The following is a 17,986-nucleotide window of genomic DNA, read 5'->3' as shown; positions in this document are numbered from 1 at the left end:
TTGTTTGACAGACGATAGTTTGATGATGATGATGAGTGCAGACTTCTTACATGTTTCGACTGTAATTTCTTGTGTAAACTCCTCCTGTATTTGAATTGAGCCTCTAAATAGGCAAAACTTGTTTCTATAGCTATTTATTTGTTTCTATAGATGGCATGGGATGGGTTTTTCAAAATTACATTTTTTTATAAAAAAATAAAATAAAACAAATTGGTCATCGTTTCTATGTTATAATTGTTCTTTAGTGCTACAGTGGTTTGGATGGATCTTTCTTTCAGGTCAAACTTGAAGGGCAAATCGATTCTCTTCTTTTCTTGGCGGACATCTGATGCTACAGATTCAAAACCCTTTTCGACGCTCCCTTGTTCGTCCAATCGAATCGACCCGCTCGATCGATTTCCTCTCCTTTCCGGGGGTTTTCTAATGGCGGTGCCGGTGGTGCGATTCCCGATCTTCGCAGTGGTGAGAGCCCTAGGAATTGCTGTGGCTGCACTGGTTCTTGTATGGACTGTGCATTACAGAGGCGGATTGGCTCTCGTATCCGAGAACAAGGATCTCATTTTCAACGTAAATTCCTCCCCTGTTCTTCTTTCTTTTTACATATTTGGCTCGGAGGTTTTCCAGACTTCTAATTTTGACTTTCTTTTGTGTTTTGGGAATGGAACATATCCTTTTACATAAATGATGAATTAAAGCGTGGTAAACTGTGTTTGTTTTCAGGTTCATCCTGTGTTGATGCTGAGTGGCCTCGTGCTTCTGAATGGCGAAGGTATGAAAAATTTGAAGCAACAAATGCGTTCTGTTATTTCGGATTCTAAACTAAATTCTAATGTTTTTAGGCCATCACGTCTTCCTCTTCAGATGAATTGTGATTAAGATCCACATGTTATTGATTTAAGATTTGTTAGGAAACTGAAACAGTGGGGATCAATGTGTATTGTTACCTTAAGATCACCAAAAACTTAGCTCTTTCTCCATATGCCTTTCTGAAAGCAATCTTGTGCTTTCGTAACAAAAAGCCGACTTCTTTTGTTCTTGAGAAGTATTTGCTTGCATTTTGACCTGTGGTTAACATTAGTTCATTGTTTCTTAATGCCATCTTGGCTTGGTTGGATAATGTTTCAAGTTTATTTAGCACCCAAAAGAATCATAATTCTGTTCCTATCCATCATCTCGGTAAGCGGGGAGATGATGTCTCGGTAATCAATAGAACAATCGAAACTACTAATAAATGCTGTGTTCAATGGTGTTGTCTCTGTAACTGATATTACATTAGAAACAAGCCAAATTTAGGGATTGGGTCTTTTTTCCTCGGTAATGGTTTATAGATCAAGAACCAATGCTAAACAATTGGACATTCGACTAGGCATTCATACTTCGTGCGCACTGTAATGGATGAATCCAATTGCCCCTGCTGCGTGTTTGGATCTTGATCTAATGTGGGAGTTGTGTTTGTCAGAATGTGAATACGCAGACATTTTTTATTATATAGTAGGACTATGTTGTAACTTGGTATGATTTTTTTCAGCGATCCTAGCGTACAAGACTGTATCGGGAACAAAGAACTACAAGAAGTTAGTTCATCTTCTCCTGCAGTCACTAGCTTTTTGTCTGAGCATCATTGGACTATGGGCTGCGTGGAAGTTCCATATTGACAAAGGGATCGATAACTTCTATAGCCTCCATTCGTGGCTCGGCCTGGCCTGTCTTTCTTTATTTGGAGTTCAGGTAATTGTTTTTCATAAAATGTCCTTCTGCCCATAAATCTAGCAGCCTTGTAGCTTCGCCAATTGAAGTATTGTTGGTTTCGCCGTATAGTGGGCTGCTGGATTCACGACTTTCTGGTACCCTGGAGGATCAAGAAATAGTCGAGCTGGCCTATTGCCATGGCATGTATTCTTCGGTGTTTATATCTACGTGCTTGCAGTGGCGACTTGCACCACGGGGTTTCTGGAGAAGATGACGTTTCTTCAGACGGGTAAAGTAATTTCGCGCTACTCGGCTGAGGCGTTGCTGGTGAATTCGTTGGGAGTGTTGATCGTCGGGTTGGCGGGATTTGTGGTTCTTGGGGTTGTTTCTCCTGTCTATGGAAAAGGTGATCCTCACAGAGGAATAGCAGAATAGCTGCATCAAACTCCATTGTTGAGACATTGTAAGCTTTTTATACATATACTGCAATTGATTGAAGAACATTCATAACCATACGTCAGTTAAACATAATCAGCATTACGTTGTGCAGTCTACTCTCTCTCTCTATCTGTACACTTTGTTACTATTTGGGTTGGGCCTAAATTCTTGAGTCCAATGGGCCCAATGAGAACTGGCCCAAAGTGAAAGTGGCATGAATTAAAATGAACTCTTGATTTAATCAGGCAGGCAGGCTCTTCTTAATTGGTTCCTTTTCAGCATCAGCACTCTTCATTAAATGAAATAATGTAACAAAATTGTTCGACAATTAGGATATTGGTACAATCTATTTAATTTCATTTGGGAATTGCAGACTATCTATATACACATCAAGGAATTTAATGCATAGTAAAGTACTCTTATCAGTGGGACTTGTGACTATTCCTAGAGGAAATTGCATGCAATTTTGAATAATGTATAATAAATATTCTAGGATTATATATATATATGCATGATAGTTCTCAATGGAATATAATAATACTTGATCCCAAAACCCTATTCTGGATTTAATTTATTTACCATAAAAGAGTGTATGTACAACTATATTTTCTGTGATTGAGAGCCACAGAAGGAGCATGAACACAATTAAATTAAATATTATAATTCAAGATTTTCTGGGAGCCAACATATCTCTGCATCAACCTTAATACACTCTTTGATGTCCCTTCTCTCTCTCTCTCTCTCTCTCTCTGTGTGTAATACCAAGCCAGTATTAATTATTTCCCTAAATTTGATAGCTAGGGTTATTAATAAGTGTACTTCGAAACAGTGATATAATTAAATACGTTCATCACCACATTCTTGAATTATGATTGATAAGAGGTATGTGTGCATATACATATTAAATGAACAAACTATCTAAAATTTTGACACAGGGCTCCATGTAACAAATCATACAATACAATCATCATGTTAATTGTGCCCAAAAATATAAACAAATGTATAGCTGCTCACTAGCTAGCTAGGTTCTATTTTGGCTTCTATATCTTAACACATCCATATATATACACATATATAAAATCTATATGTATATATATCTAGCTAGGGCTTTTTATTTTTTCCTAGTATAAATAAGTGGCCTTGTTCTGCAGTTTCTGTCCCTCCTTCGTCATATAGTATTTTAATATATATGTATATACATCTATCTATCTAATTCAATCCCAGAAAGAAAGAAAGAATGTGCATATGGTCAATTTCCTTTCCTGCAGCAGCCATGGTAGGAAATTTACTGTAACTATTTGCAGTTTTAGTCCAAGATGTGAGATTTTCTTTATTTATACAAAACTAACTCAACTGATCCTCCTTTTTTTTTTTTTTTTTTTTTTTACTCAAAAACTTCTAGATTTATTAATATTTTGGGCTGATTAGCCAAAACTGCATTAAGTATCGATTGGATCTTTGAGGGTTCTTTATTTATTTTATTTATTATTGTATATATATTTTATATAAATAATTCTTCTCTTTACCAGGTGAATGGAAGAGTTGAAGAGAAGAATTTTTATTAACATTAGATACTCTATCAAGTTTTATTTTGTACACACCAAGGAAAAAATAAAGGTAAATTAGTTAAATTGATTATTTAAGATATCAAGGGCCATATATATATATATGTGTGTAAAATATTTAAACATTAGATAAATAAGTGTATATATATAAATTATATCTTGACTCGACTACTCTATACCCATGACTAGCTAGGCATATAATAATTAAATGGCTGAAATTATCACACAAACACGTCAAATCTTTTCCTGCAAATTCATCATATATTATTTTCTGTAAGTACGTACCTTTATTATTATTATTATTATTATTATTATGTTTATGTTTAGCTGATTTAATAAATTTTAGTTGGTCACTGGAATAAGTACTGTTCAAAATTAGGCTATTTAATTATTGTCCCAATATTATAAGGGTAGCTAGCAGCAATAAAAAGTGGTTCTTTAATTTGACTCCAATGATGTTGCAGGAAACTAGCTATTAATTGAACATGCATGTCTGCTTGGGCTATATCTTTTTTTTTTTAGCAGATAAGTACAGTCATGGGACTTGGCCTTTTTAACAAATGGATATACAAAACCCACTATATAGGCAATAAATTTGTTGATAATATTTGAATCTTTATAAGGAAATTGATTTGATGTAGAAACATGAACAGTTAAACATGTTTGTGATGGTTAGCTAGCATGTTTCTTTCAATGAAAAGTCATACACGTAAATTAAATTAAAATAAAATTACAAACATCATTTGATTGATTGTGATCCTAACATACATTACTAATCCAATGTATATTTGCAATGTAATAACTTGATATATATATATATATATACTATATATATACACACAGAAGAGTAGCTAGCCGTGTCTCTCGAATCATTGTGCTACAGAGGCAGCTTTTATTTATTTGCAATACTCTCTAGGCTTAACAGACAATTGGCTCTCCGATTTGATTTGAAGTTGATATATTTTCACAAATGTTAGCCTTTTTAAGTGAAGCCTTTATGATCTGATCGATGTAACCCCTTTGGTTCATATCTGCTTTCATTTCTGATATATATATATATGTGTGTATGTATGTATTTCAATATATATTTATTATGCTAGTCTATCAATTAAATACAAACGAATTTATATCCTGCATCAAATTCAGAATTACATTGGATTGAATTGATCAAGACAAGTTGAAAATCACTCATCAAAACATGGACTGTAGTGTTTAGGCTATGCCCATTGGTCTTACAGAAATTCATGTTATCTTGACCCGAAACAAATTGAGATTTGAGAAGATATGATATGAGGGGTGCACAAACAGTACAAACATGATCTATATATTACCATTCATGGCAGCACTCTATGTAGGCAGGCAGGCAGTTAATTCCAAAGCATGAATGATAATATAATTAATAATATTACATCCTCACACATTTTAAGGTTGCTCAAGTATAAGGTAGGTAGCAAAACTTACATGTTCTTCTGGTGATCAGCAACAAATAGTCCTGTGGCTTCCTATTGGCCGCTTGAAGTCCTGTAGATGAAGATGATCGATATAATTTATAATATTGGAAACTGGAAAGTCACTTTCTATATGACAAATATATGTGTATGTATATATATATATATATATATAATTATAATTACCTTTGGATGAAGTTGTGGTGATCATCCCAAACGGCAGGCATGGTGGATTGTGAGGTAAAGCTACATAAATCCCAATTCTCAGAAGCATTAACATCAGATGGGATACTGTTGTAGCTTGAAGAACTGAAATCATTTGAAAAAATTAGGTTTTGATGCAGCCCCAAAATCGAAGGGTTGTTCTTCGTCTTCCTTTGGATTTCTTGATTATTGGGTAGGGCACAATTGAGGATGGGGTCACAAAGTCCCGAATTTGGATCAAAAATGGAGGAAAGGTTGTTGCTACTCGAACCTGCAGCAGATAATTGGAAATCTTCGAATCGATTATTTTCCCTACGTTGGAAGGGATTCAAATCTGAACTGGATCCACTTAGCTGCTGCTTCAAGCACATTTTCTCCCTTGTTCTTTCCCTAGCTCTTGCTCTGGCTTTGGCTCTCGATTCCTTCGCATTATGTGCCTCCTGTTGCTGCATCTGATCCTTCGATTTTCGACAATGGGTGGAGGATTTCTTCCTCGAATTCGGTCCTGACGAGTTCTTGTTCAGTGTTTCAATGGCGTCCTCCTCCTCGTCGCCTTCTTCAGAAGCTTCATTGCAATCAGAACCGCTGCCTTTCTGCTTGGTATGCACGAGCTCTTTAATGGCTGCTTTCGATTTGGTGAGCAGCCAATCGAGGGTTTTGCTGGGCTTGTCGAAACCTAGCATTTCTTGAAGATCGAAGAACTTCCGTGCAATGTCTATGGAGAGACGTACTCTCCGGTCCCTGGGTCCTTGGGAAGTGAATATTTTGCTGTGTCTGTCCTTTTTAACCGTTGGTTTTGTCTGCAGAGATGCTGCTGCGTTAACGTTGGCCATGGAATTAGGAGCTCCAAGATCTCCATTTAGGTCACCAAGATCTCGACTCGGCAAATCTGATTCACCTCCTAAATGATGAAGATGAAGATGATGATGCCCCCATAACATCTCCTGATACTGTCGATGAACCAATGCTTCGATGGCGTTGAGGTCAACCTCGGAATTGCAACAATCCTGAGGAAGAAAATATGTGCTCTTGCTCATCGTAGAAATCTTAATTCCAACACAGACACACAAAAGGGATCGAAAAGTCGAACGCTCTATGAACTTTCTACATCAAATCAAACCGTAATTAATTATCCAATCAATTTGAAAAAAAAAAGAAAAAAAGAAAGCACTTCTTTTCTCAAGGAAGAGGAAGTCTGCAAGAGGGCAAAACCTCATCCTTAAAATCATGTTCTTGATGGATCGACAGCATTTACATGGAAAGATTGGAGACGGACAGTGAGGTTAAAAATGGGAGTAAGGAATTAAAATGATGAAAAGGAAAGAGTTTCAGGAGAGGAAAAGTTTTCGTACACTACTTTTTTCTTTTTTTTTTTTCTCACTCCAAATATAAGCTGCTTGGATGAACTAAATGAGGGTATCTCATTGGTTAAAGAAAAAAAAATTCTTCCTCATCTTGTTCTTTACATATTCATCTTCTTATATGATTAATTCCAAAATGAATTAATTAAGCTACAGCTTGATACAGTGGTGCAATTAATTGACCTAATTAAGTGTCATTACAAATAGGTCAAAAAACCCCTAAATTAATTCAATTCCAAAATCCATTGAGTTTGTATGTGTGTAGAGTAATTAGGGTTTGATTAATATATAAGTAGTGATGGGTTAGTGGTGGTTTTGCAGGGGTGGGGCGACGCCTGCATGTGTAGTGAGTGGCTAGGGCAAAAGCTAAAGCTAAAGCTATAGACGATGATATACATGTATGTATATGTATCTGCGTATTTAAGTGCTGAATTAGAGAGGACGACTGTGGTATTACAATGAGTCTATACTATAGTATAGTATACGTACCTTTTATCTATAACCCTACGCAATGGACAAGCTAAGTTAATTTACTCCATTGCCATTTGCTTTTCTTGGTGGGGCCCACTCTCATCGTGTCCTCTTCTTCACGACTCTCCTCCTCCCACACCATTTACAGTATCAGTATGCCCTGTCACCATTCACTCCATCACTCCCCCCTTCTCTTTTCTCTGATCCAATCTCTATCTCTTTGCTTCTGCTTCGATCTACTTTTATTTTCTATCCTTCTGTACCTCTGAAAATAGCTTCCCCTTTGGCTCGATCTGTCCTCAATCTTGCAATCTTGTGGCAACCTTAAGGTTTTTTCAGGTTCTGTGGACTTGGTAATTGGCTTTTTGTAGTAAGAAGTAATTGGAGCAATTTGGGAACTAGGGTTTTGTGTACAGTGATTTATACTTGCAGGTTGCATTGGAAACCCTAGTTCTTGAATTGGGGTTTCTGTGATTGTGATCATGGTCCTTTTTTGTTTCTTTTCTTTTTGAGGGAGGGAGGTGATTCGGAGGAGGTGGGTTTTATCATTTAGTATTGGGTCATTTTCAAGAATTTACAAGAACTCTTTTAACTATTTCGAAACATAATTAACTAACATTTACAATCGATAATATTTCAGTTTAAGTTTCTCTGGTTGAAGACGACAGCCACAGAAGCTTCAAGAGCAGCTGCAGAATATATCATCCATGGTAAGGAAGTTCCCCCATCACAAATATATACACTCAATCATACAGATAGATATACATATTGTCTGTGTGTAAGTGTGGAAATAGCTTGAGGAATAGAATTTTTTGATAGAAAAACAGGTGGTTGTGATCCAGAGGCAAAACCCTCAAAGAAGAAGAACAGCTCCTCCACTGTTCATAGTACCATGTTTTTTTCAGAACAGAAGACCATATATTAGACTTTGCAATTATTTTTTTGTATCATTTATCAATTTATTTATTTTTTTATAAAAAAATTATATTCAATTAAAATATTACAACAATAATGTCAAGATATCTTATTTTTCATTCAAAATTTTAATATTAAAAAATATAATAATAAAAACACATAATTCCAAAGCACCACTTAACAAACCCTAATAAGTCCAGGATTAATAATTAAAGGATTTGTTCTCATTCTCTCACTATATATATTTTTAAATTATTTATTAAAAATATCTAAATTTCTATATAGATGTATTATTTTCTTTAATAAAAAATCATATTGAGCTCTTATTTAAATATAAATACATGTCAAACATGCTAAAAATATTTTGTGTGTATATATATATATATATGTGTGTGTGTTTGTAAAAATATTTGTAATTATTAATTACTGTTAATATTATTTTGGTGCATGCTCCAAGTCAGAATGTTTTGTTGGATGTTTTTTACTGTACTGTTCTGAATGATCTCTCTATATATAGATCACATGTATTGGTTCCCTAATGTTCGAACCTGCACACAGATAAAATATAATTAGGTCTGTACTATTCTACACAAATATAACCTTTCAACTGTGCATACATTTTTTTTTTTTTACTTTTTATGTTCAAATTTAAATCATCTCTCTCGTATCTAAATAAGTACTTTTGATAGTCATTTATACTTTTATATGCTATTGATCATATTTTTATTATATATATATAATAAATGAAGATGAATTAGTGGTTTAATAAGTTGGTTTCATCTATGAGATATAATTTTATTAAGGGTGAAATAAAAATTAAATCAATACTTTTAAATTTTAAAAATATTATATATACATATATATATATATATCTTTATTTGTATAAATACATATATTGAGTGTAGTTATATAATACTGATATACAAATACTGATTTATTGTATACAAATGCTGAATATGGTCAATGTAAAAATAGGTGTAGGGTTGGACTTGTGACCATGTTGAATATATTAAAGGTGTTGAATGTTAAATAACATTAAAACAACTCCAATAATATATATTCCATGCATGATATTTCAATCATTTTAATAGAAATATATTCTAAATATATGTTATACAACTAATTTACATTATTAAGTGGAAAAAAGCAAAGGTAAATGTCTATATATGATCCACTCTTATAGAAGCCCATCAACTACCCTGCAGATTCTCTTACAAAATTTTAACACAATAAGAATACATAAGAATAAGAATGAAATATATATATATATATATATATTACCACAAAATTAATTATAGAATAAAAATTATATAAAGTATGTGTTTCCTCTTATATAACAAAAGTGATATCAACAAAGTGTTGTTGATTTTAGAATTTTTTTTTTCTTTTAGTATTTTAAATTAAACTCAATACAATTAATCTTGTACGATTTTGAATAAAAATATATAATTTTCTTTTATTATGTATATTATAATACTATTTAAACAAAAATTTAAATCAATATAGCATTTCAAATCAATTTTAAATTACAATAAACAAATTTTTAGGTTGTGTATGATTCTAGGGTTTCATATAGGGTTTTACTATTTTTTATTTTTATTTTTAAAAAAATATTAAATTTAAATATTTATTTGGTATTTATTATATTATATTATACTAAAATTTAATTTCATAATGTCAATATATATTTAAATTATATTAAATAATTATTTGAATTTAAATTTTTATTATTCGAAATTCAAATCTTACAAGCAAACGCTCTTTAGTTATTAGAAATTGTGACATTGTTTAGTTTGAGGTCATTGTTTAGTTGCGTTTCTTTTGACGAGTTTGGAAAAAAAATTGTTTTGAGTTTGGTATAAAAATAATATTTGATGAAATATTTTGTGAAAGAAAAAAATATATTTTTTTAGAAAACGTAGAGATCAAATAGTAAAATTCAGATAAAATCGGCTAAAGAAACATACATTATGAATTAGTTAGAATATAGTAGAAAGGAAATAGTGCAAGAAGCCAACGAAGAAGTCCCTTTCATAAACTTTTGTTTGCAGTTATATATTATTATTATTATTATTATTAGCTTTTTGAGATGTACCCTGGCATGCATTAACTTTAAATCATATCATATTCGTGTCCCCCAATAGACACCATACAATGATAATAATAATAATAATAATAATAATAATAAATCATGGTCACGTCAATCCTTTTACCTCAAGTCATGACCATATTGTGAAGTATAATTGGCCACCTTGTCAGAATAATTTTATACATAATATTTTGATATTTAAAAAATTCAAAATTTTTACAATTAAATATTTCATATTAATACTCAACTATTAAAAAAAAAAGAAAAAAAAATGACACGAAGCATTTAATATCTTAAAAAGTATAGAACGGCATGAATGAAAATGTGTTTCGAACAAAATACAAAGTATTTTTAAATGCCATTTTTTGAAAAAAAAATGTTAATCTAATTTATATAATACGAAAGGGTGTTTTTTTATATATTTTTTAAAATTGTTCTTACTATGCTTGAATCTTTTATATTTTTTATTTTTTTTTCGCTCACAAAATATTATATAAATATTACTTAAATACAAATTTTAAATTAAACATTATCGATCCAAATTATCTAAAAAGACTACTCTTGCTGTGGAATGAAACACAGTCAAGCACGCTATATATATTTACTCCTTTTAACTTTTATTGTTAAATGGAGTATTAAAAACCTAAGGTTAGGTAGTTTTGATATTATTAATTAAAAATATTTTTTTTAAAAAAATATTATATTAAACACTTTTTTGTTTTTTTAAGTATCATATAATTATTCAATATTAACTATTTGATCCATATTATATAAATATGTGTATTTAATTCGATTTGGGATAAATCCAAAGTGGTGTCATTTCGTGATGCTACGGATTCCACAATGGCCTTAAAAATTGAATGTCACTTGTCGAGCAAATGTATACAACAATAAATTCCCAAATAACTTTTACACACACGCAGATATATATATATATATATATTATATGTAAATTATCCTCCGGCAAAGAAACATGTAAAGAAAAATGGAATGTAGTGTCACCTTTTATTGAATGGTACCTAATAATCTACCTAACCTTAAATAATAATTGTTATAATGGGTAAACTCAAAACTTGTATGATATTATCCGCTTTAAATTGAGTTTGTATATACGAAATTATTTTTAATTTTTTCTAAAAAAATTTATACTACTGTAATTATATGTAAAATTTATAAAATGTGACTTATAATTTTTTCAATATGAGACTTGAATTTGCATATTAATAATAATTTATTGTTCGTAGTTAAATGAATCAATTCTTGTGTAGTATATATGCACAAGAATTTTAAATAATCTTGTTGGTTCGTATATGCTACCTATTTTTTAGCTCAATATACTACCTTTCTGATCCGGCTATCGTGTCTACACAAAAATTTTAAAAAAAAATATAATTAGTAAATAATTAAAAATGTATTAAAAAAATAATTATAAAATAAAATTAATATAACTATTTAATTTAATTACAATTTTAAAAACTATAAATTAAAAAAATTAAATATGATATTAAAATGTATATTCTTTTTCAAAAAGAAAATGACATAAGATATACATAAATAAAAATATGAACACGATATGTGAGAGGAAAAAAAGTATATAATAACTGTTACTATATTTATTTATTATTTTTAACATTGTGCTGGGAAAAAAAAAAAAAAAAAGTTAAACCACACATAGTACATATTATATTCGAAACTACCATAAGATTGTAATGGTTAATGCAATATATATCACCTTTAATTTCAATGCATATAATTTGTAATATAATTAATACAATATGTAATATAACTCACAATACAGCCGATAACACAGTTCAGTACTAATTATATATTATGTATATCATTATAATGTGCTCTTTGATCCACAATCGACATTGTAACTACAACTATATATCAGTGAATTATTACGTTCTTTATTATTTTAACTTATATATATATATATATATATATTCAATGGATGAGGGAATTTTACGACTAAATGAAGTTTGCTACAATTTGGTATGTGGAACGTAACTTCATATAATTTTTAGGGTGCTAATTTTTTAGCACTCAATTGTGATCATTTTCATAGAAATTAATAAGTTTCATAAATACATGGAACAAATTTAATGGCAAGTTTGCAACAAAGAGATCAATAAGCTTATAAATTTAAAGCAATTACATTTTGGGCCGAATTTGTGGTATAAGGCCCAAATTTCAAGGCCTGACGAGCCTACATAAATGAGTGTAGATTGACTGAATAGTGGGCTTTTAGGTATTTTTCTTCCACACCCTGCAGAGTGAATGGATAATAATTAATGTTTTCAATTGATCTATTATATATTATTTAATAATAATAATAATAATAATAATAATAATAATAATAATAATAAACCAGTTCAAAGAGGTGGGTTAGGGTACAATTACTTAGATAAAATTGGGACTTTTCCTGGTGTATTTTATTGGGGGAAAATAAAAAGAAGGGATATATAGGATGTGGGAATGTTGGAATCGGACAAGCAAGCAATGAAGCATGGTGCGAGGCCTTGCACCGAGATTGGCAAAAGGAGAGAGATTTTTTTGTTCGACTTTTAGATTTGGATCAAACCATTTGGCATTTCGCTTCCATTTTCGGTTGTTTATAAGCTTGTCTCTGTGTGTTTTGAACTAGATCTCTCTATAAGGATTGTCTGAGCGACAAGTTCACAGTCACCACTTGATCTGACACTGAAATTGAAAGATTGTGATATTTAGTTTTTGTGATTTCAAATATAAACGTTTTTTGAAGTGCTTATAAACCTGTGCCCTCTGATCTTTGTATCAAATGGGCGAGTATTCAATGGTTTCATCGTTGTTTGAACAAAGAGGGGTTTTCTGATATTCGGTTCCAATCTGGCATATTTTGGGGATCAATTTGAGGCGGTGAATGAAGAGGAGAGTACCGGGGGTTGACTCATAATATCTTGTTATTCAATACGCATTCTGTGTTAATTGCTTTCAAATTCGACAGGCTAGCTGGTTTCCCTGCTGAAGATTTCCTTTCTTTAAGCGCTGATTGGGGCTGTTGTATCGCCTACTTCACTCTGCCTGTTCAAAAAATTGAATTTAATTCCTCACTTGTTTTGCTTATTATTATTTTCACTTGTTGGGGAGGATTTCTTAGGTGCGTTTGATTTGTTTTTTGTTACTCTGCATTTACCCAATTTTGGCTATCATTGTCTTATCAAACAAAGGTAGATACTACTAGGAGTCTAGGAGCCCTTTTTTGTCAGCTTTTGAGCCACTCATTTTGTCCTGACATGTTTCTTTTTTTCAATATATTCATCATGGCATCAACCTATTTGCCTGAGGGCTAACTGCATACCCTTTAGGCCCCATGTCCAAAATATTTGCATGTTTTGTATGTTGCCTACTCTGATATATATGTGGTTTTTCTGTGCACCTAAACCAAAATTTGTTCAACTAGATGGATCTGTAAGTCATGGTGTGTCTACATGGGCATCTGGTGTTGATTGAATTCCTGCTATCATCTTTCTTTGCTTGTGTTAACTGTTGCATTCAAACTTCATCATTTCCTTTTCCTTTTGTTACTATTTGTACTTCTCATTTTGTGTCTTTGCATAAAGTGGCCGTCACCATAAATTTGGGGGCGTATTTCTAATTATATAGGACTTGATTATACTTACGGGTTTGTCATTATCATGTATTCACATTATTGTGTTTTTCTCGATAAGACAACTGGATTAAGAAATTTGCTTATTGGCCGTTTACGGAGCACATTGCCTATCTTAATGGGGTCATGCTTTCAGGTGACTTTATTATTAGGGGAATTCATAATAATTGATGTTCTTGGTTTTAGTTTTATTTGTTTCACAACTGAGGAAACCCGTTTGGGGCATGTCAGGCTATCTAATCATTTTTTTTTTTCAATCATATGTCATTTAAACTCACAGAGCTTTAGCTTTTTGGCTAATGGCTGATGCTTTAATAAGCCTTTGTGCATTTCATTGTTGTTTCACTTTTGCCATAGTTCTAAGTTCTCTCTGCTTCACCGGATGGAATACAAATAGTTGGACAAGTTGTGTGATGTTCTTTTGGATGCTCCTTTTGTTGCACTTCAATGCATAGCCATTATTTTTTTCTATTTCTCTTCCTATGATTATCTGTTCTAGTAGCCTATGACATGCTCCTCTTGTATGGGTTTGTTATAGTTATACGCACTTGAGTGATTTCCTTGTACAAGGTTCCCTGCAGTTTTTACTATGAATACCTTGCATATTATCATATGAACTATCAGTCTGACATGTATGAGGACTTCTGAATTCACGTTGAGATTTTCCCAATCTCTGGATCATTTTTTATTTTTTTCACCCTTAACTAAATACAAAGTGAAGAAGAAAAGAGAAATCTTGCTCTTTTAGTAGTTAATAATCATAGTGATTAGTGAATTTCAATGCTGCCATACTCCTGAACATCTGGTATTATTTGATGCATTTACCAAGCTCGTTTTGTACTGTTCAAGATTGCTGGGGTCGGGTGAGGCAGAACTGAGCATGCCTTTGGTAAATGACTTTCCATGAACATCTACATTACTTTTTTCATCACACATCACTAAATTAAGAAGATTTGTGTTATTCTTATTGTGGGATTTACTTTTGTTCTGTCATTGCTATTCTGATGCTTCTCATTTGTGTCTTTACAAAGGGTAAAAACTCAAATGGCATTCGTTAGTTTATTTGGCTATCGAGTTGGAACATTATTGCCATCGAAGTTTTAATGTGATTATATGCCTATGTCGCTGTAGATGTAGAGAGTTGGTTTCCAACTTCTGGGGAAACAATTATATTCTGAAGCCCAGGTCAAGAAAACTATGGAGGTGAGTGATTATCGACTTATCCAGTCATATACATTAACAGCTTATTGGATGATATGGCTACCATTTGTATTTCTGGAGTACCTTATTTAACGTTGTGTGTGAACAGTCCTTTGGAGAGGCGGAGAGGATATGAAAAGAGAGCTCGATCATATATGGTTAGATTATCTCATCTTTCTCTCTCTTTCTATTCTCCATGGTGGTTCTACTCTTTCTGAAATATGCTTTTAAAAAAAGCTAGTTTAGTTACTTTGCCGATTAATAATGGGCCAATGATAATTTTTTAGGCTTAAATCCAAAACCAATATTTGTGTCTCGAGCCCAATATTCATGTGACCATTTACTGGTCTAGCCAGTGCCACCATCCACCGTTAGATCTTAGGGTTTATCTGAGCCATTGGATTCAACATTAACCTAAGTATATATAGTGGGTGCCTGTATGCGCCTCCACCATAATACGCAAAATCTCTTTCTAGAAAAGGGTTTTCCCATACTCCTCTCTCCACCCCCATTCCTTTACTTTATTCTTCTCTCGCGATTGTGAGGTTTAAGGCTGTTTCGTTCTCCTTCCTCCTGACTCCGTGGAGGCATTGGAGTTCCACCGAGTTTCACGGCAAGTCAACTGCTTGGTGTTGTTGCCGCCGTGAGTAAGTAGTTTTCGGTAATCTTTTTCCTCCCTTTTGTTCGTTTTAGTGAAGTTGTCATCACTGTATTTTGTCAAGGGTTTTGGCCTTGGGGGGCTAATTTGGGGATAGAGAGGGGCCGTGGATGTTGTCACAGCACTGCCAACGGGTCGGGTCCAGTCCGGATCCGAACCCGAACTCTCACTACATCCGTATCCGGAACCGGTTCGCCGGAACTAAAAAATGTTGACCGGAACCGGTTCCGTTGGATCCGGGTCGGCTCAATCCGGTTTCGGGTCTAAATATTCAGCAAGTTGTGTTTGTATTTTGGTTCGAAGCAATGCATGGTTAAAAATTAGACAATTAAATTTAATTACTATTATTTTTCAATTTAGACCGTCTCCAACGGAAGAGGATTTCCTCTATTTTTGCTACAGGCTGGGGAGAAAAAACTGCTCCAACACAATTGCAGAATTCACCCGCTGGAATCAGCGGGTGAATTTTTTCATTTTTTTTTTATTATAATTATCTATTTATTTATATAATTACCTATTTTTTAATATTATCTATTTATTTATGCTGTTATTTATTCCTTTTTATATTTATTTAATTTTTAATTTTTAAATATTATCAACAATTTTGTTTATATTTTTATATTTTATTTATTTTATTCTTTTTTTATTTTGTTTTAAGTTTATTATTTTTATGCTTTAATTTAAATATATATTAATAAATACAATTTATCAGCATAATATTAAAATATTAATTAAAAATATTAATTTTAAAAATTATGCAAAATAAAATATAAAAGAATATTTTTTAACCTCTAAAAAATGAAACCAGCAAAAATAAAGGTTATGGTTGGAGTATGGTTGGAGTAGAGACTTGCAAAAGTAGAGGGTATCATTGGAGATAGCAGACCCGGCAATGGAGAAATGTACTCTAGAGCTATAGAGTTATAGTTATGAGTTGGAGATGGTCTTAAATATAAAAAAATTACTTAATTCAAACTAAGTTCCTAATTTCAAAGAGAATTTAAACTAGTTAACACTACAAATATATTGATAAATAATAAGACATAAAAACATCTGGATCATGAATCATATAAAATGGATTCAGGTTAGGATATGGATCCAATCAATATAAGGTTTCGGATCCGGTTCGGGGCGGGTCTAATTGACAGGCCTAGATATTGACCGCGTTATATTGAGCTCGATTGTGTTTTGTAAGGACTGTAGCATCAAAATATTGGGCTGCATGAAAGTGGGCCAAAAGTGGAATCTGAGAAGCAGCACGTGGGCGGATGGGGCTGATGAGCATGCATGTGGCATTGTCGGCTCAAGACCGATTGCACTGCACGATACCCTTCTGTATGGGCTCAGCCATTGTCAATAAAATTGGGCTATGTTGAACTGGGCTCAGATTGTCCTGTTTTATAGGCCTTTCTGTTATATTAAGCCCAAGCAGTCAACATTAAAGCCTGTCCGATTGTGGAAAACAGCACGTGGAAGTCGTTTGACCTTGACACACGTACACGTGGTCTGCTCAGGACCGGCAGTAGTAGGCTTAGCTGTTGTATAATATAGGGACAAACAGGTTGAATCACCAAAAGATATGGACCTGATACACTGAACAGCAGGTGGTCATGTCTGATTTCGGATACACATGGATATGTCCGAAGTTGTTGGACAAACACCTGGCCTTTTTGGCACATGACTCACAGCAGGCCATCTATCATCTATGGGTTCTTTTGTTAATAATGTGGAGCTGATAGAGCCCAAAACCAAAATACTTGGGCCTCAGTGGCGTGCCCAGCAAAACAATGCGACTGTTTAGCGATTTGCAGACCTGTCTGCTTTTTTGGAGACAGTACGTGCAACAGTTGGACAGGTCTACAACACAAACATGACTTTGTCGGCTCTAATATGGGCTGTGATATGGGCCTGACTGTTAAAATATGGGCCCAGCAACAGATGCTGTCAATAAATTGGGCTTGGTAGCCCTAAAACATAATACTATATTGGGCTTTAGTTGTTTGCCTGCTTTAAGGAGACAACACGTGTAACGGTTAAACAGGACTGTAGCACACACGTGACCGTTGGGGGACAGCATGTGATACTGTCTGTTTTTTAGAGACAACACGTGTAACGGTTAAACAGGACTGTAGCACCCACGTGACCGTTGGGGGACAGCATGTGATATTGTCTGTTTTTTAGAGACAACACATGCAACAATTCAACAGGTCTGCAGCCCACACGTGACATTGTCGGTTCAACTACGGGCTTGTGAAATGGGCCTGACAGTTAAGATATGGGCCCAAAAACTTGATGCTGC

The 17,986-nt window shown here is 33.1% G+C and overlaps 2 protein-coding genes and 1 long non-coding RNA gene across 6 annotated transcripts; 2 read left to right on the top strand and 1 right to left on the bottom strand.

The window, feature by feature from the left end:
• Positions 1 to 246: 246 nt before the first annotated feature.
• On the top strand, positions 247 to 2,229 carry LOC127243281 (transmembrane ascorbate ferrireductase 2-like). Its single transcript, XM_051263226.1, has 4 exons — positions 247 to 567; positions 721 to 769; positions 1,529 to 1,728; positions 1,819 to 2,229. Exons 1-4 carry the CDS (start codon positions 262 to 264, stop codon positions 2,122 to 2,124), a joined length of 861 nt encoding a protein of 286 aa, XP_051119183.1. The 5' UTR covers positions 247 to 261; the 3' UTR covers positions 2,125 to 2,229.
• A 2,838-nt stretch (positions 2,230 to 5,067) lies between these two features.
• On the bottom strand, positions 5,068 to 6,601 carry LOC127244499 (transcription factor CYCLOIDEA-like). Its single transcript, XM_051265039.1, has 2 exons — positions 5,327 to 6,601; positions 5,068 to 5,213 (listed from the first exon to the last, which is right to left on the bottom strand). Exons 1-2 carry the CDS (start codon positions 6,379 to 6,381, stop codon positions 5,195 to 5,197), a joined length of 1,074 nt encoding a protein of 357 aa, XP_051120996.1. The 5' UTR covers positions 6,382 to 6,601; the 3' UTR covers positions 5,068 to 5,194.
• Positions 6,602 to 12,596: 5,995 nt separating this feature from the next.
• LOC127242540 (uncharacterized) lies at positions 12,597 to 17,711 on the top strand. 4 transcript variants are annotated; one of them, XR_007836841.1, is made up of 5 exons: positions 12,597 to 14,718; positions 14,961 to 15,032; positions 15,139 to 15,676; positions 16,883 to 17,022; positions 17,092 to 17,711. It is a non-coding gene; the product is annotated as an uncharacterized LOC127242540 (long non-coding RNA). The 4 variants fall into 4 exon arrangements; XR_007836840.1 differs by having other exon boundaries at positions 15,139 to 15,187; positions 16,883 to 17,710; XR_007836839.1 differs by having other exon boundaries at positions 16,883 to 17,710.
• Positions 17,712 to 17,986: the final 275 nt, after the last annotated feature.

The sequence above is a fragment of the Andrographis paniculata genome, unplaced genomic scaffold (assembly GCF_009805555.1).
Source record: "Andrographis paniculata isolate CXL003 unplaced genomic scaffold, ASM980555v1 Contig19END, whole genome shotgun sequence".
Taxonomy (NCBI): domain Eukaryota; kingdom Viridiplantae; phylum Streptophyta; class Magnoliopsida; order Lamiales; family Acanthaceae; genus Andrographis; species Andrographis paniculata.
Note: the sequence above shows the minus strand (reverse complement) of the source record. Positions and strands in the feature narration are given on the sequence as shown.